At 37.7% G+C, this 27,170-nt stretch overlaps 1 protein-coding gene across 2 annotated transcripts in view; it reads right to left on the minus strand.

The window, feature by feature from the left end:
* Nucleotides 1-27,170, minus strand: part of PFDN1 (prefoldin subunit 1) — a 62,352-nt gene that overhangs the window by 21,337 nt on the left and 13,845 nt on the right. Inside the window, exons 3-4 of one of the 2 annotated variants that reach the window (XM_029942046.1) lie at nucleotides 11,073-11,157; nucleotides 9,058-9,097 (exon numbers count right to left, since the gene is read on the minus strand). In XM_029942046.1, the coding sequence (XP_029797906.1) occupies nucleotides 9,058-9,097; nucleotides 11,073-11,157 (125 nt within the window). The remainder of the gene's footprint in view (nucleotides 1-9,057; nucleotides 9,098-11,072; nucleotides 11,158-27,170) is intronic. The other variant, XM_029942045.1, reaches the window with a different exon arrangement.

Genomic DNA, 27,170 nt, shown 5'->3' on the forward strand with positions numbered 1-27,170 from the left:
CAAGATACCAAAAGCTAACCTCAAGGCTAAATGAAATGCAAATCATTCTTTTATCTTATTCATAAAATAAAGACACACAAATCAGTGAACAGATCAAACCAAAGGGGTTTATGTATAAAATATCTGCGATATATATTTCACAAATAAGAAAGACTGTCTACTTAAAAGGGCTTATCTATTGGAATTGTTCACGGTTAAGTTCTCACTAGAGCTGAAACATTTTTGAAGTAAACTCTACCCCCACTGTAGGGCTCAAACTTATAACCCGAAAATCAAGAGTCACATATTATACTGACTGAGCCAACCAAGCACCCCTGAGCTGAAATATTTCTAATAAGGAAGTGAAATATATCACAGTTTACATTTGGGTAAACATTAACACTTGGACTGTAACACACATACACTGACCAAGGCTTTGAAAATATTGGTAATAACCAATAAAGAACACTAATTCACAAAAAGAGCATACTTTTTCAGACTCATGCCTACTCTTCTCTAAAAGCCAAAGAGGAAGATTATGCAGCTCCATCAAGCTTTAAGACAACAGGACATAGAGAATATATATATATAAACACAGCTCACTATAAACTCTAGGGCTTCCAACCACCAGGCTCTTTTAGATTTAAGCCGTAAGTAACTAAAAACTATTTTAAAACAAACATCCATTTTTATAAATGTTGAGAATGCAAATGAACTCCCTAAAGAGGTAAGTATTCCTATCTGAAATCCCAAAGTATGGGACAGTAAGAGAAACTTTACTCAAGACTCCCCAAGTCAAAACATAGAAAAGAGATGAATTTACTAATCTGTAATTTTTTTTTTTAATTTAAAAAAAAAAAGGCACTCTGAGGTGTCTAGTGACCTAGCTACTAGAGAAGGTGTGGGACACGATCAAGCTCATTTTTACAGTACATTTTATACTTCTCTTCAGGGTCTCCTGGGTCAGAGTGGGAGAGGTCTCTGAAAAATAGCTCCCTTCAGCAAAAGACTACAAGATAAACTGTAAAAATACTCCATGAGAACTTGACTTGGTAAAAATAAAAATGGACCATCTACAAAGATAAATTGTGTCACTTCTAAAAAAAAAAAAGAATATCATATAACAATGAAAATCAAATTACAATCTCGAGCAATATGGATGTACCTCACAAATACAATGTTGAGCAAAAGGCAAAATACCTATACAGTGATTTTTTTCATATAAAGTTCAAAAGTGAACAAAAGTAAATTATACTGTTTGGAGAATGTATACATAGGTAGTAAAACTAGGGAGGGAAGAAGGAAGGAAGAAGAGGAACGCCTGGGTCGCTCAGTCAGTGAGAGTCTGACTCTTGATTTTGGCTCAGGTTATGATCTCACAGTCAAGAGATCCAGCACCGGTGGATTCAGCGCCGACAGCACAGAGCCTGCTTGGGATTCTGTCTCTGTCTGTCTCTCTTTCCCTCTGCGCCTCCCCCACTCACTCACACACGTTCTCTCTACTCTCAAAATAAATTAACATTTTTTAAAAAAAGAAAGAAAAAGAAAGAATACAACTGCACCAAGAACAGTAAGATACTTACGAATAAACCTAACCAAAGAGGTAAAAGACCTGTATTCTGGAAGCTACGAAACACTGATGAAAGAAATTGAACATGAAGCAAAGAAATGGAAAAACATTCCACACTTATGGATTGGAAGAACAAATATTGTTAAAATGCCAATACTACCCAAAGCAATCTACACATTCATATATTCCTATCAACAGCACTTTACACAGAGTTAAAACAATCCTAAAATTTTTGTGGCACCACAAAAGACCCCAAAGAGTCAAAGCAATCCTGAAAAAGAAAAGCAAAGGGACTCCAGTGGGTGGTTCAGTGGGTTAAGTGTCTGAATTCAGCTTGGCCATGATATCACAGTTCACAAGTTTGAGCCCCATATCAAACTCCACATTATCAGTGCAGAGCCTGCTTGGAACTCTCTCTCTCTCTCTCTCTCTCTCTCTCTCTGTCTCTCTCTCTCTCTCTCTCTCAAAACAAACCAAAAAACAGAAAAAAAAAAAAAAAGAAAGAAAGAAAAAGGCAAAGCTGGAAAGCTGGAAGTATCACAATTCCAGGCACAAAAACAGACATGGACAGAATAGAAAACCCAAAAATGAATCCACTATTTTATGGTCAGTCTTCAAAAAGGCAAGAAAGAATATGTAATGGGAAAAAGACTGTCTCTTCAACAAATGGTGCTGGGAAAACTAGACAGCTACATGCAAAAGAATGAAACTGAACCACTTTCTAACACCATGCACTGAAATAAATTCAAAATGGATGAAAGACCTAACTGTGAAACGTGAAACCATCAAACTCCTAGAAGAGAAAAAAGGCACTAACTTCTTGACATCAGCCAAAGTAACTTCTTTCCAGATATCTAGGTCCCTTGAGGCAAAGGAAACCAAGTAAAAATAAAATAAAAAGCTTCTATACAACAAAGGAAACAATCAAAAAAAGGCATCCTACAGAATGGGGGAAGATATTTGCAAATGACATATCTAAGGAACAGTTAATATCTTAAATAATGAACTTGTAAAAGTCAACACTGAAAAAATGAACAATCCAATTAAAAAACAGGCAGAAGACATGAACAGACATTTTCCCAAAGAAAACAGAGATGGCCAAAAGACACATTAAAAGAGTATCAGTATAATTTATCAGGTAAATATAAATCAAAACTATAATGAGGGAACACCTCACACCTGTCAGAATGGCTAAAATCAACAACATAAGAAACAGCAAGTGTTGGCGAGAATGTTGAGAAAAAGGAACCCTCATGCACTATTGGTGGGAATGCAAACTGGTGCAGCCATTAGGGAAAACTGTATGGGGTTTCCTCAAAAAGTTAAAAATAGAACTACCCTACAAGCCAGCAATCACACTATTAGGTATTTACCCAAAGAACACAATAATACTAAATAAATCAAAGGGGTACATGCACCTCAGTATGTTTTTTTTAATGTTTATTTTTGAGAGAGAGAGAGAGCACGTGTGCGCAAGTGAGCACACACAAGGGGGGGGGCGAGACAGCTGACAGCAATGCGCATGAGGAGCTCAAACCCACAAACCACAAGATCATGACCTAAGCCAAAGTTGGACACTCAACTGACTGAGCCACCCAGGTGCCCCACACCTTAATGTTTATAGCAGCTTTATCTACAATAGCCAAATTATGGAAACAGCCCAAGTATCCATCAACTGATGAATGGATAATGAAGATATGGTGTATAAACAATGGAATATTACTCAGCCAGAAAAACGAATGCAATCTTGTCATTTCCAAGGACACGTACAGAGCTAGAGAGTATTATGCTAAGTGAAATAAGTCAGTCAGAGAAAGACAAACCATGTGATTTCACTCCTATGTGGAATTTAAGAAACAAACAAGCAAAAGAAAAAAAAAAAAAAGAGAGAGAGGCAAACCAAGAAATGGACTATTATCTTCAGAGAACAAACGGATGGTTACCAGAAGGGAAGTGGGAGGGGAGATGGGTCAAACAAGCGATGGGAATTAAGGAGTGCACTTGTGCACCAGTGATGTATGGAAGTGTTGAATCACTATACTGTACACCTAAAACTAATATTACACTGCATGTTAACTAACTAGAATTGAAATAAAAACTTAAATAATTATCACAAAAGTTATGGTAGTAGCTAGGGAAGAGGGCAGGGATGGCCCTGTGACTCGGGGGAGAAAGAATGTGGGCACCTCTAATGCATGCCAATTTTTTATTTCCTGGCCTACATGACTGTTACAAGTGTTCATTTCATAATTATTAAGCTATATGTATTTTTTAAATATTTTTTATGTTTTTTATTTATTTTTGAGAGACAGGAAGAGACAGCGTGAGCAGGGGAGGGCAGAGAGAGGGAGACATAGAATCTGAAACAGGCTCCAGGCTCTGAGCTGTCAGCACAGAGCCCGACGCGGGGCTCGAGCCCTCCAGGAAGATCATGCCCTGAGCTGAAGCCGGACAGCTGGACGCTTAACCGACTGAGCCACCCAGGTGCCACCTTAAGCTATATGTATTTTAGTGCATATTTCGATAAACACTATACTTCACTACCAAATAAAAGCTAATTTCTTAATGGATTCTAAGTTTAAAGTTATGTCAGCTCTGAGTATAATTCTTATATAATGAATAAAAAAAAACATTCCATTCGTGACTCTGTTCTCACCTGCTCTTCTCTCTCCAGTGAAACCACAGACAAGAATCAGTGTCTATCATATAACAGTGTCCACTCGACATCACCCCCAAAGAGGGGCTCCCATCATACCCACAAATGGTTACCAACTCAAAATTGAAAAGTACTTAGGGCAAAACCTGGACATCCAGCCAAATGCCTACCAGTTACCACCCATGCTATGGAAAAACTGACCTTCAATAGGCAGAGTAAAACCTCCTCAATCATGGGAACTCCTCCAAAACATTCCCTCATCACAGTCTCAAAAACTCAGCCAACTGTGAAGTGTCCCAGGCACCTCCTACCAGTTCCCTTGCCACTATTCTTCCTACTTATTTCAGGAACCACAATCTGACCAAAATTGTCATTTTTGTGGAAGAGTCAGCACTTTAACAATTTCTTAGATTGTACTTATAGCATGGGCTGCAAAGCGATTTCACAACCCTGAGATTGTAACATTTTGCGTCAGAAGTGGCATCATACAGGCCAGAATGTCCTGGGTTTCCTTATACTTATTTTTATTCTGTCACTGCTGAGCTAACCAGGGTGGTGGAAGGGGTGGTAACCATGCCAAAGACAAAGGAAAGGAAGTGGTCGCCAGTGTACGCATGTGCCTAAAACATGTAAGAGAGACTTTAGACTGAGTGCAGATAGGTCTCAGTAACTGTCCTCCACCTGGAACAGAGGAGCGAACCTAAGAGAATGGTGACCAAAATGTGCTCAAATACATCACTGATGTATCTCAAGGATTCCAAATCCCTGAGACTCAAAAGACAAGAGGCCAGAAACTGAGATCTAGATCATCTGAAAGCTGAATCCAAGTTTTTCCAACTGCAAAAAAAAGCCCACAAAATTATTCCCTCTTACCTCCAAAAAGTGAGTAAAAATATAGGATATATTTTTTCACTCTTTAGAAGAAATAGATCACCTCAATCTATCAATAAGGTTTAACTCAACTTTAACTAAAAGTCAATTTTCTCAAAAAATTGAAAAAGACTATTTCCCCATCATAGAAATGATACACGTTTCAAAAAGAAAATTATTTTTACAAAGACATACAAGACTCAGACTCATCATTCCAAACTCTAATTATAGTCATGTCATTTGAAAAATTATGCCATTGGGTACCTGGTGGTTAAGACTCAACTTCTGCTCTGGTAAAGATCTCACAGTTCATGACATCAAGCCCCACACAGGGCTCCACACTGACAGCACAGAGTCTGCTTGGGATTATCCCTCTCTCTCTCTGCTCCTCCCCTGCTCACTCTCTCTCCCAAAATGGATAAACACACATTTTTTTTTTTAAATTATGCTATTAAGGGTGCCTAGGTGACTCAGTAGGTTGAGTATCTGACTCTTGATTTCAGCTTGGGTCTTGATCCCAGAATCATGAGATAGACGGCTATGCTGGGCATGGAGCCTGCTTGATACTCTCTCACTCATCTCCCCCTGCTGCCCTCTCCCCCACTCCCATGCTCTCTCCCTGAAATAAAAGTTTTTGTGTTTTTGTACTTTTCTAACAACATATACTGCATTATTATATATACTAGGCCACCTTATTTATTTTTTAATTTTCTTAAAATTTTTTATTTATTGATTTTTTAATTAGAAAGAAAGTGTGTATGAGCAGGGGAGGGAAGAGGCAGGGAGAAAATTTTAAGCAGGCTCCATGCTGAACATGGAGCCCCATGTGGGACTCGATCCCACAACCCTGGGATCATAGCCTGAGCCAAAATCAAGAGTTGGATGCTCAAGTGTGCCTGAGTGGCTCAGTCGTTTGATCATCCAACCTCCGCTCAGGTCATGATCTCATGGTCAGTGGGTTCGAGCCCCGCATCGGGCTCTGTGCTGACAGCTCTGAGCCTAGAGCCTGCTTCGGATTCTGTGTCTCCCTCTCTCTCTGTTCCTCCCTGTCTCAAGCTCTGTCTCAAAAATAAAACATTAAAAAAAAAAAAAAAAGAGTTGGATGCTCAAGTGACTGAATCAGCCAGGTGCCCTTGGCCATCTTCTTTAAAAAGTTATCAAATTTTTTTTAACATTTATTTTTTTTGTTTGTTTATTTTTTTTTAGAATATAACACTATTTTTTTTTAACATTTATTTATTTTTGAGAGACAGAGACAGTGTGATCGGGAGGGGCAGAGAGAGAGAGGGAGACAGAGAATCTGAAGCAGGCTCCAGGCTCTGAGCTGTCAACACAGAGCCTGACGCAGGGCTCAAACCCACGAACTGTGAGATCATGACCTGAGCTGAAGTTGGACACTTAACCGACTGAGCCACCCAGGCACTCCCAAATTGGACCAACTGATCAAAAACCCACACTAAAGACCCAGACACAAAACAATGTTACTCCTTCAAAGATGAAAACATGCTTAATGGAAACAGCCTGGCCTTTATCTGCTGACTCACATATAAACTATACCTCCCCAACTATATAATAAGGTATTTTAGGGCAAAGATTAATGATGACAATAAGTAAATAGGATTAAGACAAAACAGGTTGAAATAACAAGAAATGCTAGGGCCCAGAAAAAAACACTGTTGATCTGAAAGCATAAGCAACAGATCCTCCTTGGGAAGAACTGTTTCGCATTCTGAATCTGTACCAAGCTTCCCAAGTAACAGGAATCCCTATTTGTAATTACTTCAGCTGGTGATAGCTTATATGTCCAAATTACCACACTCTACTATGAAACTAATGAAATCATTAAGGAGAACAAGGAAAAAGGATCTAAATTAAGACTGAGGAAACAGAAAATGATTCTTTGGAGAAGGAGCCCTAAGCTAAGATCTTAAAGACTAATAAATGGAGCTGGTAATAACTTCATGAGGAGAAAAAGCTTCCCTGTGGAGTAAACTAGTTTTTGCAAAGACGTAGTAGAAACAAAGAAAGCACAGCAAGTTCTAAAAACAGAATATTCCTAAATGGGTGGAGTATACAGTGTAAGAAAAGGCAAAGGAAATGAGGGAGATGATAGAAATAAACAGGAGTCCTTTCCTTTCACAAAAAGCCTTGAAAGTATGTTAACAAGTGTGAACTTTATCCTAAGAACAATGATGGGTTTTACACAGAAAAGTAACAGAAACAGATTTTTCTAACGTTTTACAAAGGTCATTCTAGCTTAAATAAAATGGTTTAAAGATAGGGGGGTGAAATTCCAGAAAGAAATACCACCTAACAGAGAAAACAGGAAAGAAATAATATTCAGAAATACTAAGAATTTTCCAGAAATGATGAAGGATCTTAATCCTCAGAATCAGGAAACCCAACTTAAGCCATGCAAGATTAAGAAAAAAATTTAAATGGGGGGACGGGGGGGGGGGGGGGGGGGGGGGGGGGGGGGGGGGGGGGGGGGGGGGAGGTGGCGCCGGGGTGGCTCTGTCAGTTACTCTGACTCCTGATTTTAGCTCAGATAATGATCTCATGGTTTGAGAGATCAAGCCTCGCACTGGGCTCTGTGCTGACAGTATGGAACCTGCTTGGGATTCTCTCTCCCATCCCCTACCACCCCCCACACAAAATAAATAAATAAACTTTAAAAAAAAATTAAAAGCCACACCTAAACATATCCCAAAGAAAGTACAAAGCATGAAGACAAAGAGAATATTAAAAGTAACCAGTGAAAAAAAGAAAGGAAACAACAACTAAGCAGACAGATGACGTCTCAACAGCAACAATGGAAGCCAGAGGTGGTGGAAGGCTATCTTTAAAAGACCTGAGAAATTCCTTAATAATAAAGCAAAATTAAACCTATCCTCTGAACTATGTATACAGTAATAATGAGCTGTACAATACCCGGACAGTAGTCTCTAAACACCATTGCCCACTAAACTGAAAGACTAAGGAGAAACTGAGAAGGATCATCATAGAGGGAGATTTTGACATTATCTCTCAATAATTGACTGAAAAATCAGAAACAAAAATAGTAAGAAACACAGAGAATTTAAACAACCACAATTTAACGTATGTGTTGGGACATCTGGGTGGCTCAGCCTGTTGAGCATCCAATTCCTGATTTCAGCTCAGGACACAATCCCAGGATAGTGGGACTGAACCCTGTTAACAGGGTCTCCTGATGAGCATGGAGCCTGCTTAAGATTCTCTCTATTCTCCTCTTCCCCTATCCCTAGCTCGTGCTCACACCCGCGCTCACTCTTTCTCTCTCTCAAATAAAGAAAGAAAAAACAATGTATGTGTGCATGAGTGCACATGGGGGCCTATGTATATGCCTTCATTTCTGGCTGAAGTAACAAAACTATGCAAGTACGGCAGTGCGAAATGTAGGACCGCTTCAAGAGAGAGAATAGTGTGTGCAGTAGATGATACAAATTAGGGCAATACTGGAAAGCATACTAAATGTAGAGGTAGGGATCATGCAATAATTAAGTGTCAAGGTAATAATCTACAATGGTTAAGAGAACTGGAAAACAAGAAAGTGGAAAATAGAAACTACAAGTGGAAAGATAAATCGTCAAATGATGAAAAACAGTATACACAGCATAATTCCCCTTTATTTTTAAGAAGTGTATACATGTGTGTATTAAAGTGTTTATAAAATAAAGTTTGGAATGGTACCCATGAAACTCCAGGGCTGACCTCTGCAGGTGAGCTGGCAAGAGGGGAAAGTAGTGTTTTCATTTAATCATGTTTTATTTTTTAATTTTTTTTCTTTTAAAGTGCACTTAATAATGCTTGTAAAAAAGCATATAAAATAAAAAGTTAAAAAGAAAAAGGACATAATAAAATGTTCTAGGGAAGAAGCTAGAGTTTAACTCTACTAGTTTTCTCTAGCTGTAATTAGCATTTCAAACGGTTACCAACAAGCCAGCTAATCTACTTCCATTACCTGACAGATAGGAGGAGGATGCTCTACCAGCGATGAGAAACTCAAAAAGAAAAAATAAATAAAAAATAAAGGTAACTTTGGGGGAAGAAATTTCATAATACTCATCAAAACTGAATAGTATGCTAAATCATCATATGTGGCAATTTTACTTTTAATATTCTTTTAGTTAACACAGGTGTGCCTGGGTGGCTCAGTTGGTTAAGCTTTTGACTTCACATCAGGTCATGATCTCATGGTCTATGAGTTAAAGTGCGGATCAGGCTTGCTGCTATCAGCAGAGCCCGCTTTGGCCTCTGTCCGCCTCCCCCACCCCACCCCCCGCCTCTGCCCAGCTCATGCACTCTCTCTCACTCTCTCAAAAATAACTATTAAGAAAAAAAAGTTAACGCATACTTTTTATAATTGATCCAACAAAGATTATAAGAAAAAATAATTTCATGCCCATATCCCATCTAATTTAATTCCTAAGAATAACCAAGTTAATTTAATGTATATACTGACATATCATTTTGACATTTCATATACAGATTTTGTGTTTTCATAAAAAAAGAATTATATATACATTACTTTATATCAGGCTACTTACTCATCAGGATAATTTTTAGATATATTTACCTAATGCTGCAAAAACAGACTTTTTGGTTCTCTAACATGAAATAAGTTTAATTTGGAGTTTTAATTTTTTTTGTTTTACATTATTTATTATTGAAAGAGAGAGAGAGAGACAGGGCATGAACAGGGGAGGGGCTGAGAGAGAAGGAGACACAGAATCCAAAGCAGGCTCCAGGCTCTGAGCTAGCTGTCAGCACAGAGCCTGAAGCACGGCCCGAACCCACGGACCGTGAGATCATGACCTGAGCTGAAGCCAGATGCTCAACTGACTGAGCCACCCAGGAGCCCCTAATTTGGAGTTTTTAAAGTTATTTAGTTTGAAAATAGAAAATAAAAAATTCAATCTAGAACACTTGGGCTAACAAAAATGACAAATAGGTCACAATAACAACCTGGTTACTAAAGGATAAGCTTTTTTCTTTTCTGTCCTTATTTGTTTAACACTTAATTATTATTTTTACAAGACCCCTTTCTAAGCTACAAATTATCAAGTTTGTTTAAATTATGATCAGTAGTTAAGCAAATATAAACCTAAGTAACCTAAGACACTACATACTCACTCAGGCTGTGCCAAATTGGTGCCCCTAAGAAATCCCCGGAGGCTACAAGGGGCGTCTCATCAATTCCACAGAGAGCTGAGTCAGCTTCTGAAATACTGCCTCAAACAGTACTCCCACAAATTAGATAAAGTGACCTATGAAGTCACTGTAACCACCCCATTTCAGGAAATCTTGGCCCCAAAGAAATAATAACCAGTCTTTTGCCCAGGCCAACTTTTACTATATACAGGATGAACCTTCCACTCAATCCCAAGAAGAGTATCTCATCAAAGGTTTTAATGCATATGGAAAACGTAGTAGATTTCAACTTTCCAAAAATTTAGTAAATTACTTACTCATCACCTTTTTCCCTACTTAAAAAAAAAATCATTTCTCTCCTAGCAGCACCATCATTTAGGTAGTAATACCTAATCCATACTAAAGGAATTACAATATATACAAAAGACCTAGGTTGAGATCCTTTAAATACTATTATCATTAACCACTCCCATGCCTATTCATCACTGTATGTGATATTTAGGAATACACTGTGTGTCTGTTTTTAAAAACAGACGTGTTCATTCAAACGCAATGGAGAAAATAAATTCATATTAAAAGCATCCTATCTTCTTCGAAAATCGCTACAGTTGCAACAAACTATTTTTCTTTCTTCATTTCTTTTACTTTTTTCACTGGGGGGTGGATGTCTTTCTTACACAGCCATGAATCTGAGTGCTTCGCTGCTCTAACATAATTCAAAATGAAAACAATGGCAAGCATACATTTTCATTTAAGATGACAAAGTTGAGGTAATTACTTTTTTTTCTTAAAATTTACTACTGCCAATATGCACTCAAAACTTACTTCCAATTCTTTAATTTTTTCTTCTGCTATTTTCTGTTTCTCTAACAGTTGATTGTGAATTACCTCCTTGGACTGAAGAATAAACCTACGAAACAAAAAAAGTTGAAGATTAAGCCACATGACCACTATAATCAAAATCAACCGCTATATACCAAAGATATTAAACTAAGAAAATTAAAAGGATGCTCTCCTAATTCAGGACCAATAACATGCACTGCTTTGTTAATGTGACCTACTCAGGAAATCACCACAGGTTTAAGCCTTCTTGGCTGAGGAGGACTAAAATTTAAAAGAAAATTCTGCTTTCTTGTGTAAGAAGGAAAGCAGGCTTTAAGCAAGATTCATAAACAAATTAAAAGAATCAAAGGGATAAAAATTTATCTCAGGCTAAGAGAAAAGGTAGTAATAAAAATGCCCCATAATTTTTATTTTTCAATTGTCTGTACAACTTTTCTCCAGATACTTTTAAGCAATATTTGTAAATTGGAGTTCCCCCTCCAATTTTTTTTAAACTTTTTTTTTTTGTAACAGCAGTAACTCATGACCTTTTAAAGTCACAATCAAGTACTGTGTTAGGATCAATGCATTAGTGTTTATGAGTTCCTCAAACAAAAAGCACTGTCTAGAGCCTAGTATCTTTTATTATTATTTCCAGAGTGTATAATACCTCTGAAAAGCTCAAAACGCACAAGTGGAAAATTTCAACTTTTTCCATTTTACAATCAAGCACATTATTTATAACTGATGAGAGTGGAAATATGGGGGAGCTTTAAAAGTTACCACTGAATCTGCTTGGTGCACTTATGTTCATAATTCTTGCTGTAGGGAAAGGAAGAATAAACTGTTCTGTAGACTCAAAAAAGTGAAATGAAGTATTTCCTTTCAAATGAAACCAAGGGTCCAACTAGGCTATAACAGATTTCAGTGAAAGATTACACTTAATTAAGCAGATGGTTTCTTTGCATGTAAGGTAGAGTTTAGCAACAAAGAACATTTCTTTTTTTGTTGTTTTTACTGAAGTAAAATTGACAAGAAACAGTCTATTAATCTCATGTGTGCAACACAGTGATTCAATATTTGTATATACGACAAACTGATCACCACAATAAATCTAGTTATAATCTCTCATTGTATTGCTCATGCTGCATATTATACAACCACGACTTAGTTCAAACTGGAAATTTGTGCCTCTTGATCCCCTTCACCAATTTTGTACCCCCCAAGCAGTTTCCCACCCCCTTAGATTCTCAGCATCTATGATTCTGGGGTTTGTCTTGTTTCTTTGTTCTGTTTTTCAGACTCCACTCATAGTGAAATCATTTGGTATTTGTCCTTCTCTGACTTATTTCACTTAGCATAATACCCTCTAGGTGCACACCCATGTTGTCCTAAGTGCCAATATTTCATTAGTTTTTATGGCTGAGTACTAGTCTTGTGTGTGTGTGTGCGTGTGTGTGTACACATGTGTTTTTATATGCCTGTTGGCCATCTGTAGGTCTTCTTTGGAAAAATGTCTACTCAGGTCCTCTGCCCATTTTTTAAGCGGATTGTTTGGTTTTTATTTTTTGTTACTGAGTTATATGAATTCATTAATATTTTGGATACTAATCCCCTAGTATCTTTTCCTATTCAGTATATTACCTTTTCATTATTTTGGTCTCCTTTGCTGTACAGAACCTTTTTAGTTTAATGTAATCCCAAGCATTTATTTTTGCTTTTATTACCCCTGCCTTTGGAGTTAGACACCATTCCCCGCCCCCCGCCCCCCAAAGTCACCAAGATGATAGTAGGTACTTACTGCCTATGTTTTTCTTCTAGGAGTTTTATTGGTTTCAAGTCTTACACTGACGTCTTTAATCCATGTTAATTTTTGTATATGATGTAAGATAATAGCTCAGTTTTCCCAACACCATTTATTGAAAGTGACTATCCTTTCCCTAATGTATATTCTTGCCTCCTTCACCATAAATTAATTGACTATATATGCATGAGCTTACTTCTGGGATCTCTAATCTGTTTCACTGAAGTGTGCCTCTGTTTTTAACAGAAAGACAAATAAGAAAACATATCAAGGCAGCAATATGCAGTTTGCTCTATCAACCTCAAAAAACAACAACAAACCACCACTGTGTCTAGGGTATGTCTTTACCATGAGAATCTGCTGTTTAAATATAAAAGAGGTAAAAACAGACCAAAACTCCAGCTTTGTCCACAGACACCTGGGGGAAATCTGCTTCCCTCCACCTCTTCTTTATGACTGAATACATCTTGGCATATATAATACAATCTGGTAAATTTCTCTTTCACTCCACTAATAATTAACCTTGTTAATGTCCTCCTGATGTGGACAGTCCAAATAATTTAACTGATGATCCTGGTATTCAGTAACTTACTCCTTTGTTAAAATCTTACTCATATAATCACTGCAAAGATAGCCCACTTTTATATAAAACAGGATTACTATATAAGGCTCTGTGTCCAAAATATTACTATTTGTCCAAGGACAGTTGTGTTTCTGATGAGACCATGATTTATAGAATATTTTTTCTCAGAACTAATTATTCAGTACAGTATTTGAAGAGCAAAGTGTTTTTACAACTGTATTAACTCTTAGTGACACCATGTAAAAATTATTATAAATCTAGGCGCCAAAGTCACCATATTGTCATTTCATGCAAAATTTTACTAATAGCCTTTTAGCCATGGGAATAATTTTCAAAATAAAACAGAAATTTTTAAATAGCACTGACTGCTAGCCAGTGAGTAGTATTCTCAAATAATAGGGCATCAGACATTACCTTTATTAGTGTTTGGGAAATTTTCAAAGCTAAGATTAGAGATCAAGTCACTACTTATGTGGCCTTTAAAAATAAAGTATCTGAACAGATACTAAATCCCCTGAGCAGAAAATAAAATTACTAGAAAGCAAGAACACATCAACAACAAAAACATGTTTTTCCATGGCCACACACCCCTTAGGTAACTCTAATGGACTGTGCCAACTTCAAAGACCAGAAAGATGTCACTGAAGCTGGCTAATTTACTATAAGCCTAAGGACATCTCAGCCATGAAAGTTTTAAACAAGGAGGAGTACTGGGTAAACTCAAATGTTTTACCTCAATGAGTAGTTACATTATAAAATTCAAACAAACAAAAACTTATGGAAAACTTGGTTGAGTCCTTGATTTTTAAGACATACTAAATAGGGGACACTTGGGTGGCTCAGCCAGTTGAGCATCCAACTCTTAATATCTGATCAGGTCATGATCCCAGGATCATGGGATCAAACCCCACCACTGGACTCCACGCTGAGTGTGGAGCTTGCTTAAGATTCTCTCTCTCTACCCCTTTCCCTGACTCACTCTAAAAAAATTTTTTTAATTATTAAAATATAAAGAAACTAGGAACACCTGGGTGGTTCAGTCAGTTAAGTGTCTGCCTCTTGATTTCAGCTCAAGTCATGATCTCACGGTTTGTGAGCTGGAGTCTTGTGTCGGGCCCTGTGCTAACAGTGCAGAGCCTGCTTGGGATTCTCTGCCTCTCCTATCTCCCTGCCCCTCCCCTACTTGTGCTCTTGCACTCTCTCAAAATAAATAAACTAAAAAAAATAAAAAAATAAAACATTAAAAATAAATTAAAAATAAAAATGAAAAAATTTTTAAATGCCAAATATAAATTCAATGAAGACTGGAAAGAACCCCAAGAAACATTCAGATTTCTGGGAAAACTCTCCAGAAAACATGTTATCTGTTGTTAAAAGCCACTGAATTATCAGATGTTATTTTGAAAACAGAACATGTAATAATGTAATTATGAGTCATATATCAAAAATAAATATTAGGTACATAGTTTCTCAAAGTAGAGAATTTCACAGAGATCCTGCCTGATAGTTTATGGAAAGCCAAATGGTAGATAAAGGATTCTGCAATTCACAATGTGCCACAAAGGAAAAATAAACTATGAAAAGGAAAATAACTTTTACATGACAAATGTCATGCAAAGAACATACTTATAATATTCATGATTATATATTTTAAAGTAGAGTCATTTACAAAGCAATGTCTACATCAATGCTATGTGGGCCTGCACTGTCAACTTTCAAGGACAAGTAGCCTATTTCATTTCCTCATTTATAATTATGCCAACTCAAATACATAATTTTAATGATGGCTTGTAGGTTTGTTTTCTGAAAAACATCAGAGGTTATGTTCTGAACTGTCCTGCAGGTTGGTACATAACTTCCATTTTCTTATGACTCAGAATGAACCAAAAGTGTCGTTTACCTGCCCAGAATACAATCCAAGATGAGTGGCAAGGTTATCTTTTGGGTATACTGGCAAAGTATGCTCACCTGGACCCCCACTATTGAGAAATGAAAACATGCACAGGATAACTTCTTATGTTTGGGTGAGAAATTCTTGGAGGATATCTGAAAACATATTCTAATGGCATGGAGGGCATTCACGAATCAAGTGGCATAGGAAAGGCTGAATGAGTCTACCTTGCTTCTTTGTCTCCTATCGGTGATGAAAACTACTACCATCTCCACACAGATCTACGTGCAAACAAATTTTTACTTCATAAGTTTTAGAAAGCAAGCAAGGGGGGCGCCTGGTGGCTCAGTCAGTTGAGCATTGACTTTGGCTCAGGTCATGATCTCACAGTTTGTGAGTTCAAGCCCCACGTCAGGCTCTGTGCTGACAACTCAGAGCCTGGAGCCTGCTTTGGATTCTGTGTCTCCCTCTCTCTCTCTGACCCTCCCATCTTGTCCTCTCTCTTCCTCAAAAATAAATAAATATTAAAAAAAAAAAAAAAAGAAAGAAAGCAAGGAAGAACCGAAATCAGTAAAGAAGCAATTTGAAAATTATGGGACTTCCATATTGTAGAATTCTGAGCAAGGAGAGACTTTGTTTCTGGCATAATGCAGAACAGATACCCAGAATATTCTTCTTGATTAATAGCAAAGCAAAATTTTTTTCTAACATTTGGCTGAGCAACATCACACATAAAACATTCCAGAGGCCCAAAATAAAATGAAATCAGGAATTGTGAAAGGTAGGAAAAGTAGTAAATTTGTTATCAACTTGAGAGTTTCTGCTGAATCCCAGAGACCTTGAGGATTCAAACTGGCAAGAAACAGGATACAAAACAGGAGATAAAACCTACAAACCGGGTCACCTGGGTGGCTCAGTCGTTAACAGCATCGGATTTCAGCTCAGGTCATGATCTCACGGTTCGTGAGTTCAAACCCTACATCAGGCTCAGTGCTGACAGTTCAGAGCCTGGAGCCTGCTTCAGATTCTGTGTCTCCCTCTCTGCACATCCCCAGTTCACACTCTGCCTCTCTCTCTCTCAAAACAAACAAACAAACAAAAACCAAGAAACCATCCAAAATGAGGATACTATTAGGAGAATCCTCAATTACAGCCAGTTCCCCAAAGATTTCCACCTTCAGTCTAAGAGTGAAGAAAAAACTTGCCTCTCAGTAGCATAAAACAGGAGAAACTAGTCTGTCTATAGCACAGTAGTAAATAAAGTGAAGAAACAAAAATGTCCCCTAAGCATTTATAACCATAGAAAGGGTGGTGGGGAGATGGGCAAAATGGGTGAAAAGGAGTGGGACATATAGGCTTCCAGTTACGGAATGAGTAGGTCACAAAGATAAAAGGTACAGCATAGGGAATGGTACTGTAACAGTGTCGTGTGGTGACAGACAGTAACTACACTTGTGAGCATTGCAGAACATACAGAGTTGCCGAATCACTTTGTTGGATACCTGTAACTAATTAACATTATTTTTTCTTTTCAGCTTTTCAATTAGAGAGAGAAAGAGAGAAAGCACACATAAGCTGGGGAAGGGGCAGAGGGAGACTGCAGGAGAGGGAATAGAGAGAGAGACAGAGAGAGAATCCCAAGCAGGCTCCAGACTCAGCACAGAGCCCAACACACAGCTCGATCCCACTACCCTGGGATTATGACTCCAGCTGAAATCAAAAGTCAGACACTCAGGGCACCTTGGGTGGCTAGGTCAATTAAGGATCCGACTTAGGTTCAGGACATGGTCTCACATTTCATGGGTTCTAGCCCTGCACAGGGCCCCTATGCTGACAGCTCAGAGCCTGGAGCCTGCTTCGTATTCTGTGTCTCCCTCTATCTCTTTCCCTGCTCTGCTTGTGTTCTCTCTCTCTCTCTCAAAAATAAACAAACATTAAAAAAAAAAAGTCAGACACTCAATCAAATGAGCCACCCAGGCTCCCCTATCAGATTGGATTATCATGACCCAACTATGCAATCACAAAAAAATCCACCTAAATAAAAAGACATATAAAGGTTAAAAGAAAAAGCATGATCACATCCACTAGGATGTCAATAATAAAAAAGAGATATAATAGCAAATATTGGAGAAGATATGGAGATACTGGAACCCTCATACAACGATGATGGGTAAGTACAATGGTGTTGCTGCTGTGGAAAACATTCTAACTGTTCTTCAAAAGGTTAAACAGAGTTACGTGTGACCCAGCAATTCTACTCCTAAGAATATAGCCAAGAGAAATGAACACACACGTAAATAAATGTTCAAAGTAGATTATTCATGATAGTCAAAACTGGAAACAATTCAAATATCCATTAAATGATGAATGGATAAATACAATGTGGTATATTCATACAACAGAATATTGTTCAGCAACAAAAAGGAATAATGCACTTATACACAGCTACAACTTGGATTAACCTTTAAAATATAATGCTGAGAAGGCAAACATCCCTACTACTGTATGATTCCATTTACATGAAATGTGCAGAGCAGGTAGACACATACAGACGCAATGATTAGTGACCGCATATGACTGCAGGAAGAGAGGAATATGGGATAACTGTTGATGGAGTTAGGGATTCTTTTCATAGTGAAAGATATGTTCTGGAATTAGTGGGAGTGACTGCACAACTTCATGCATCTTCTAAAAACCACTGATTTGTGCACTTTAAAATGTTTTAATAAGTAAATTTTGTTATATGAACTTCATCTCTAACAAAACAGCAAAAAGACTTAAACAGACACTTCATAAAGAAGAGGTAAAGATGACACCTAATTCCCTCTCTCTATGTATGTATGTGTGTATATGTGTGTGTGTGTGTGTGTGTATAAGGAGTTAGTAAGAAATGCAAATTAAACCCACAAGGAGATGCCACTGGAATGTTTAGGATTAACAACAACAAAAAAGGCAATACCAAGCATAAATGAAGATGCAAAGCAACTGGAACTCTCATACATAGATGGCTGGCAAAATAGTACAATCGCTTTGGAAAAGAGCTGGACAATTTCTTATAAACTTAAGCAACTGCTCACAATTCAACCCAGCAATCCCATTCCTAAGTTTATAAGTAAGAGAAATAAAAATATACGTCTATGCAAAAAACATACACAAATATTCACGACTATCATATTCATAATTGCCAAAGACTAGAAACAACCCCACGTCCATCAACCAGTGAATGGACAAAATGTGGTGCAGCCATATACAGAAATGCTTTCCAGCAATAAAAAGGAACAAACTACTGATATACGTAACCTCAAGAAATCTCAAAAGTTATACCAGGTCAAAGACAAAAGACCCAAATTGTTATATAAAGTATGCTTCCATCTAGTAGCATTCTAAAAAAGGAAAAATAAGAGGGAAAAATATAGCAATAGTTACCAGGTAGAAAGGGTGAAGAGAGAAAAATGAATAAGGAATATTTTAAAAGAGATGTAAGTATTGCATCACTAGATTGTGATATTAATTACACAATCACATATGTTTGTCAAAAGGTATACAACTGTGCCTGACATAAAAGTGTAAATTTTAGGGGTGCCTGGGTGGCTCAGTCAGTTAAGTGTCTAACTTCAGCTCAGGTCACGATCTCACGGTTCATGAGTTTGAGCTTGTGAGTTCAAGCCCACGTCAGGATCTGTGCTGACAGCTCAGAACCTGGATCCTGGAGCCTGCTTCAGATTCTGGGTCTCCCACTCTCTCTCTGCCCCTCTCCCACTCACACTGTATCTCTCTTAAAAATAAACATTAAAAACATTGTTTTTTCTTTTTTTAAAAAAGGTCATATTTTATTCTATGTAAACTATATTAGGAAAATGAAAAATGAGGAAATGACTATTTTCAACGAAATGAAAGTAATAGATTAATGCTAAATGACATTAATGTAAGTATATTGAAGAGTTTCAGGAGCACCTGGGTGGCTCAGGTGGTTAAATGACAGACTTCTGCTCAGGTCATGACCTCATGGTTCATGAGTTTGAGCCCCATGTAAGGCTCTGTTGTGACAGCCCAGAGTCTGGAGCCTGCTTTGGATTGTGTGTGTGTGTGTGTGTGTGTGTGTGTGTCTGTCTGTCTGTCTGTCTGTCTCTCCCTCCCTCCCCTGCTCATGATGTCTCTCTTTCTCATAAATAGAGTCTCAAAGTGACTAAGGAAAGACCTCAATTTTTTTTAATTATGAAATAAAATCAGGAAGATGCATATCTTCCAGAACCAAATTCTGGAACTTAAAAGTAACAAAAATAATTACTACACTAATTAGTTAAGGGATACGTGACATAAAAAGATGTTAAATGTTGTCATATGATTTCACTCATAGGTGGAATTTAGGAAACAAATAAGCAAAGGGAAAAGAGAGAGAGAGAGAGAGAGAGAGAGACTCTTAACTACAGAGAACAAACTGATGGTTACCAGAAGGGAGAGGGTGGGAGGATGGGTCAAACAGGTGATGGGGATTAAGGAGTGCACTTGTCATGATGAGCACTAGGTGACTTATGGAATTACTGAATCACTATATTGTATACCTGAAGCTGAGATAACAGTGTATGTTACCTACACTGGAATTATAATTTAAAAACCAACAAAAATTAAAACATTATTATAGAGTGTTTTAAAAAGATGTAAAATGTGAAGTCAAAAACATAAAACATGGCAAGGGAGGAATAATAATGTTGAGCTCTACAATGGAGTCAAATTTAGGTTATTATCCACTTAAAATAGATTGGTTCAGGTATGTCATTATATGTAAGTCTCATAGTAATCACAAAGCAAAACTCAATAGTAAATATGCAAAAAATAAAGAGAAAGCAATATAAGCATACCACTAAAAATATCAGACCACAAATGAAAAGAGCAAGAGAAGAATCAAGGAACAGAAAACCACAGGGGCGCCTGGGTGGCTCACTGGGTTAAGCATCCGACTTGAGCTCAGATCATGATCTCATGGTTTGCGAATTAGAGCCCCGCATTGGGCTCTGTGCAATCAACACGGAGCCCACTTTGGATCCTCTGTCCCCCTCTCTCTCCATCCTCCCCCCACCACAAATAAATAAACATGAAAAAGAAAACCATAAAAACTTCCAGAAAACAAAATGGCAATCAGCATGCATCAATAATTACTTTAAATGAAAACAGACTAAATTCTCAAGTCAAAAGACATAAACAAATAACACATATGACCCAGCTATGTGCTGCCTACAAGTACTCCCTTTATAGGTGTCCAGGTGGCTCACAGTTGGTTGAGCACCTGACTCTTAATTCTGGCTCAGGTAATGATCCCAGGGTCGTGGGATCAAGTCCTGCATCAAGGCTCTGCACTGAACATGGAGTCTGCTTGAGATTCTCTCCCCAATGACCTTCTCGCCTGCTCATGTATGCACTTTCTAAAATAAAATAAAGTAAAATAAAATAATAAAATAAAACAAAACAAACCAATTTTAAAAAGACAAGATACTCCCTTTAAATGTAAAGACATATTCAAATTTAAAGTGAAAGGATAAAGATACTCCATGCAAATAGAAAGCACAAGAAAGCTGGAGCAGTTATACTTATATCAAACAAAATAGACTTTAAAGCAAAGACTGTAAAAACAGACCAAAGAGGGCACTACGTGCTGATAAAGGGATCACTCCAATAAGACAATACAACATGTGCAAACATTTTTGCACCAATCATAAGAGCACCTAAATATAAAGCAAACATTATCAAATCTAAAGGGAGAAACAGACAGTAACAGCAGGGCACTTTAATGCCCCCAGTTACATCAATGGATAGATCATTCAGACAGAAAATCACTACGAAAACATCGGCCTTAACAACACGTAACACCAAATAGACTTACCACATATTTACAGAACATTCCATTCCAAAATCAACAGAATACATTCTTCTCAATTGCATATGGAACATTTTCCAAGTTAGATCATATGTTGGGCTACAAACAAGTTTTAATAAATTTGAGGACTTAAATCATATAAGCATCTTTTCATGAAACTAGAAATTAATTACATGAAAGAACTGGAAAACTCAAATATGTGGAGACTAAACAGCATGCCACTAAACAACCAATGCACCAAAGAAATCAAAAGAGAAATCAAAACATACCTTGGGATAAATGAAACTGGAAAAGCAATGTAACAAAATTTACAGGATGCAGCAAAAGCGGTTCTAAGATAGAAGTTCACAGCAATGAATGCCTATCCTAAGAAACAAGAAAAATCTCAAATAAACAACTCAACTTTATACCTCAAGGAACTAGGGGTTAAAGAAGTGACAAAACAAGGCTCAAAGTTAGTAGAAGGGAGGCAATAATAAAGATTAAAGCAGGAGCGCCTGGGTGGCTCATGTCTTGATCTCATAGTTGGTGGGTTCGAGTCCCGTGTCAGGCTATGTGCTGACAGCTCAGAGCCTGGAGTCTGCTTCTGATTCTGTGTCTCCCTCTCTCTCTGACCCTCCCTCGCTCACACTCTGTTTCTGTCTCTTTCAAAAATAAATAATAAGATGTTAAAAAAATTTTTTAAAGATTAGAGCAGAAATAAATGAGAGTAAAAAGACAATAAAAAATTAATGAAATTAAAAGCTGGTTCTTGGAAAAGATAAACAGACAATTCTATACCTAGACTCACCAAGACAAAAGAGCGACCACTCAACATCAGAAATGAAAGAGATATTATGATTGATACCACAGAAATATAGAAGATCATAAAAGACTGAATACTTGTATAGCAACAAACTGGACATCCTAGAGAAACAGATGAATCCCTAAAAACCTATAAACAAACATAATTGTTTATACAACTGTGAATAAACAGAAAATCTGACAGACCAATTACTAGGAAAGAGACTGAAACTGTAATCATATGGCTTCAATGATCAATTCTACCAAAAATTCAAGGAAGAATTAGTATCAGTCCTTTTCAACCCAACTCTTCCAAAAAAACAGGAGAAGGGAATATTCACAAATTCATTTTAGGGGGCCAACATTACTGTGACACAAACAGATAAGGACACCGTGAGAAACAAAATTATGGGCTCATATTCCTGATGAACATAAATACAAAAATCTTCAACAAAGTGTTAGCTAACCAATTTCAACATAAATTAAGAGGATCATACACTGGGAGGACTTCCAGAGAAGATGGCAGGGTAGAAGAATCCTAAATTCACCTCATCCCACACATACGCCTAGGTAACACTAACATCAGTGTAAATAACCCAGAAAACAACCTGAAGACTGGCAGAACAGACTCTCCATAGCTCAATGTAGAAAAGGGGCCATAGTGAAGAGGATAATAAGGGTGGAAATGCAACTGAGAGCTAAAGAGACCCACAGGACTGTCTGTAGAAGGGAAGGACCAGCAGGTGCAGAGAAGGGAGATGATCAGATCCCCAACCCAGTCACAGGGCACCCACATGGGGACAAAACAAATCCCCCATAACATGTGCCTTTGGAAACCAGAGGGGCCTAACAACCAATAGGGCTTAACACCTACAATTTTAAAAGTTAGAAGACTGCTCTAAGAGAGTGGCAAGGGTGAGGTCCCTTCTCTTAAAGAGACACCACAACAAACAAGCCCACTGATATACAGCACAAAATCAAAAATCAGGAAACGCCTGGGGTGTAGATTTATTGGCTGATGTCAAAGTACATATTGGAGAGGTAGAGATCTTTGGGAGACTTCTCCCAAGAACAAAAGAGCTGGTAGGTGCTGTTTCTCTGTTATCCTCCAGCCTAGAAACACCTGCTGAAAGCAGCACAGCACCTACACTCTCCATCTTGCTTGCTAACAGCAACCCCTGCCACAAGCGTTTCTGCAGTTTCTGCCCTCTCCAACCTCACCAACAGTTTTCCCACGTGACCGCAAGTCCCCTCCTGCAGTGGACTTTTGCAGACCATCCATACACCATGTGCCCTATGCTCATATTCTGCTGCTGACATGCCCGCTCCAATACACCCTTGTTCAGGGCCCATCTAAAGCGGTACCACAGCCCAGTAATATGCAAGCAGTCCCAAAAGAGACCAGCATCACTCCAGAGTGACTCCTGCCCAAAGGAGAAGGGAAGATAATCCCACACACTACTCCAACTGCAGCCCCAAATGAAGGTAACAACATGAAAGGCAACCTGTGAACTGGGAGAACATATTTGCAAGTCATATATATGATAAGGCACTAACATCCAAAATACAGATAAAAAAGAATTCTCAAAACTTGATAACAAAAAAAATCTGTTAACAATGGACATAGGATCTAAATAGACATTTTTCCAAAGACAACAGATGGCCCACAAGTACATGAAAAGGTATTCAACAGCACTAATCATGAGGGAAATGCAAATCAAACCACAATGAGAATATCACCTCAAACTATGAGAAATAAGTGTTGGCAAGGTCAAGGAGAAACAGGAAGACTTGTGCACTGTAGGTGGGAATATAAATTGTTGCAAACACAATGAAAAAGAGTATGTTCCTCAAAAAATAAAAAATAGAACTACCATAAGATCCAGCAATTCCATTTTTGGGTATTTGTTGAAAGAAAATGAAAATACCAATTTGAAAACATATATGCACTCCTTGTTCATTGTAGCATTATTTACCATAGCCAAGACATGGAAGCAACCTAAGTCCATTGATGAATGGATAAAGAAAATGTGGTATATATATACAGAATGGAGTATTATACATCCTTAAAAAAGAAGCAAATCTTGCCACTTGAGATAATATCAATGGACCTTGAAGATTTTATGCTAGGTGAAAGAAGTTAGAGAAAGACAAATACCGATGATCTCACATATATGTGACATGTGAAAAACAAACAAACCAAAAAAGACACAGATATAGAAAACATTCTGGTAGTTGCCAATGGCCAAGGTTGGGCAAAGTGGGTGAAGATGATCAAAAGGTAGAACATTCAATTAAAAAATAAAGAAGTCAATATATAAAGTACAGTATGCTGATTATAGTCAATAATTCCATTGTATATTTGAAAGTTGCTAAAAAAGAAAATCTTAAAAGTTCTCATCACAAGAAAAAAAATGCATTAACACATGTGCTGATGGTTCTTAACCGGATGTACTGTGATCATTTCACAATATACAAAATACGGAATCATTATGCTGTAGACCTGAAATTAATGATATGTCAATTATACCTCAAAAAATAAATATGAATTTTGGCATTTACAAAAAAATATTTTTTATACAGAAGTAGATTTATACACAAAAGACTTACATTTAAATAAATATATCTATATAGATAGATATCATCAAACACACAAATAAATAGGAAAATATGACCCACTGTCAGAAGAAAATTCAGTTAATAGAAACAGGCTCAGAAAGGAGAGAAATAAAGCTATTAGCAGATAGAAAAAAGTATTTTAATTTTTCTTAACATTTATTTTTGATAGAGTCAGAAAGTGAGTAGGGGAGGGGCAGGAAGAGAGGGAGACACAAAATCTGAAGCAGGCTCCAGGCTCTCAGTTGTCAGCACAGAGCCCAATGTGGGGCTCTAACTCAGGAACCATGAGATCATAACCTGGGCCAAAGTCAGCCGCTTAACCAAATGACCCACCCAGGCACCACTTGCAGTTAGAAAATTTTTAAATATTGTAATCTGATTAAGAAATAATGAAAGACATTAACTTAACAAGTAGAGAAATTAAAGATATAAAAAAGGGGCAAATTGTGAGCCTGGGTGGCTCAGTCTGTTAAGCAGCTGACTCAATTTCAGCTCAGGTCATGATCTGATAGTTAGTGGGCTGGAGTGCCACTGACACTGACAATGCGGAGCCTGCTTGGGACTCTACCTCTCCCTCTCTCTCTGCCCCTCCCAGCTCACTCACTCACACTCACTCTCACACACACACACACACAAACTCTCTCTCTCTAAAAGTAAGTAAACTTAAAAAAAAAAAAAAGAGGCATGTGCTACTTCTGGTGATCAAAAACATTATACTACAGCAACAAAATCACTGGCCAGCCTTTAGAACAAATTAGACACTATAAAAGAAAACATCAATAAACTCTAAGATATAGCACTAGAACTACAAAAAAGGAAGCAGGAAAGGGGGAGAATTGAGCTACTGAGCGATCAAGCCATAAAGACACATGGAAGAAACGTAAATGCATACTGCTAAGTGAAAAAAGAAGTGTGAAAAGACTACATACTGCATGATTCCAACTATATAATACTGTGGAAAAGGCAGAACTATAGAGAAAGTAAAAAGATCAGGGGTCACCAGGGTACAGGGAGGGACAGAAGGATGAATAGGTAGAACACTGGAGATTTGGGGGGACTATGAAATGATTCTGTATGATACTGTAATGGCAAATACAAGACATTATACATTTGTCAAAACCCAGAGAACTATACAAAACAGAATGAATCCTAATGTAAACTATGAATCTTAGTTAGCCATAATGTATTCCTTCACCATTTGTAACAAATGAACCACACAAATTTAAGATGTTAATAGGAACAGGGGGATGTGGAGAGGGTAGGTGAGAGTTCTCTGTACTTTCTGTAAACCTGAAACTGCTCAAAAAAATCATTAATTTAAAAAAACAAATGAAAAAATGTAGACAAGCTGGAGACAACCTGAAAGAGCCAATGGCCAAAATGGAACTATATAAGCAACAAAATAACATAGTTTCAGATTATAATCCAGAAATACAGCACCTAGACCTGCCATACCTTAGGCAAAAGAAATCTGCAGAACACAGTATGCTCAAACCTAACTGTGAGGGATGTTGCCACATCTCAGTACTACACTATCTGTGTTCCCCTCATCAACCACTACATTCCTAAACACAACCCCTCTCCTTTTCTCTTCCAGTGCCAATATTACAAGCATTATGCAAGGGTCTCTGCTAAGCTATCTCTACCCAAAGTCCCTCAAGAACTCCTTTATGATCAAGGTTTCAACCTGGCTCGTGACCTGCAAAATAATATCACCCCCATCACTTGCTCTATGTCTACATCATCTGTCATTTCTACCTGTATATTCCACATGTCAAACTCAACATGTCCCAAATTACACTCATTTTATCTACCCATACCAACATTCCCTATAAGCAGTTTCCCCATTTCAACCTCAGCTATCAAGGATATCACCACTTGCCCACTCACCTAGTCCCAAACTTGCAAGTATTCTCCTTGTACCCTATATCTTCCCCATTTATGACTAAGACTCATCATTTTCTTTCATACTGACCCTTTCCCCTCCATTCCACCTCTGCCACATTATGACCTTAATATTATATTCCTAAATTATTTCAATAGCTTCCTTCTGTATTCCCTGTTAAACTCTCCTGAATTTATCCTATATATATTACCAACAACTTTCATGTAGCTAGCCCTCAATTATTGGTAACTGTAAAGACTGGACAATTTTAGTAGACACTATTGACTGGCTACCCAATATCCATTCTTCTTTCTTTGTTGAGAGAGCTCCAATTTTGTTTGGGGAACTCCACTTTCCCAAGTGACTCAGGGAAGTGAATCCTGGGATGAATCTTGATTGGTCTTACCCAATCATGGTAGTCCCATCCCTCAAGATTTAAACCCAAAAATGTGGTTCAGTTTAGGTCATGAACTGTGAGTGAGACGTAGCCCTTTTGAAGACTTTTGACAAAAATTTCTTTGCTCCTACAAATGTGACATAGAAAAAAATATGGTACTTTCTCAGGGTGCCTGGGATGGGTCAGTTGGTTAAGTATCTGACTCTTGGTTTCAACTCAGGTCATGATCTCATGGTTTGTGAGTTGGAGCCATATATCAGGATCTAT

This window comes from Suricata suricatta, chromosome 6, assembly GCF_006229205.1.
Source record: "Suricata suricatta isolate VVHF042 chromosome 6, meerkat_22Aug2017_6uvM2_HiC, whole genome shotgun sequence".
NCBI lineage: Eukaryota > Metazoa > Chordata > Mammalia > Carnivora > Herpestidae > Suricata > Suricata suricatta.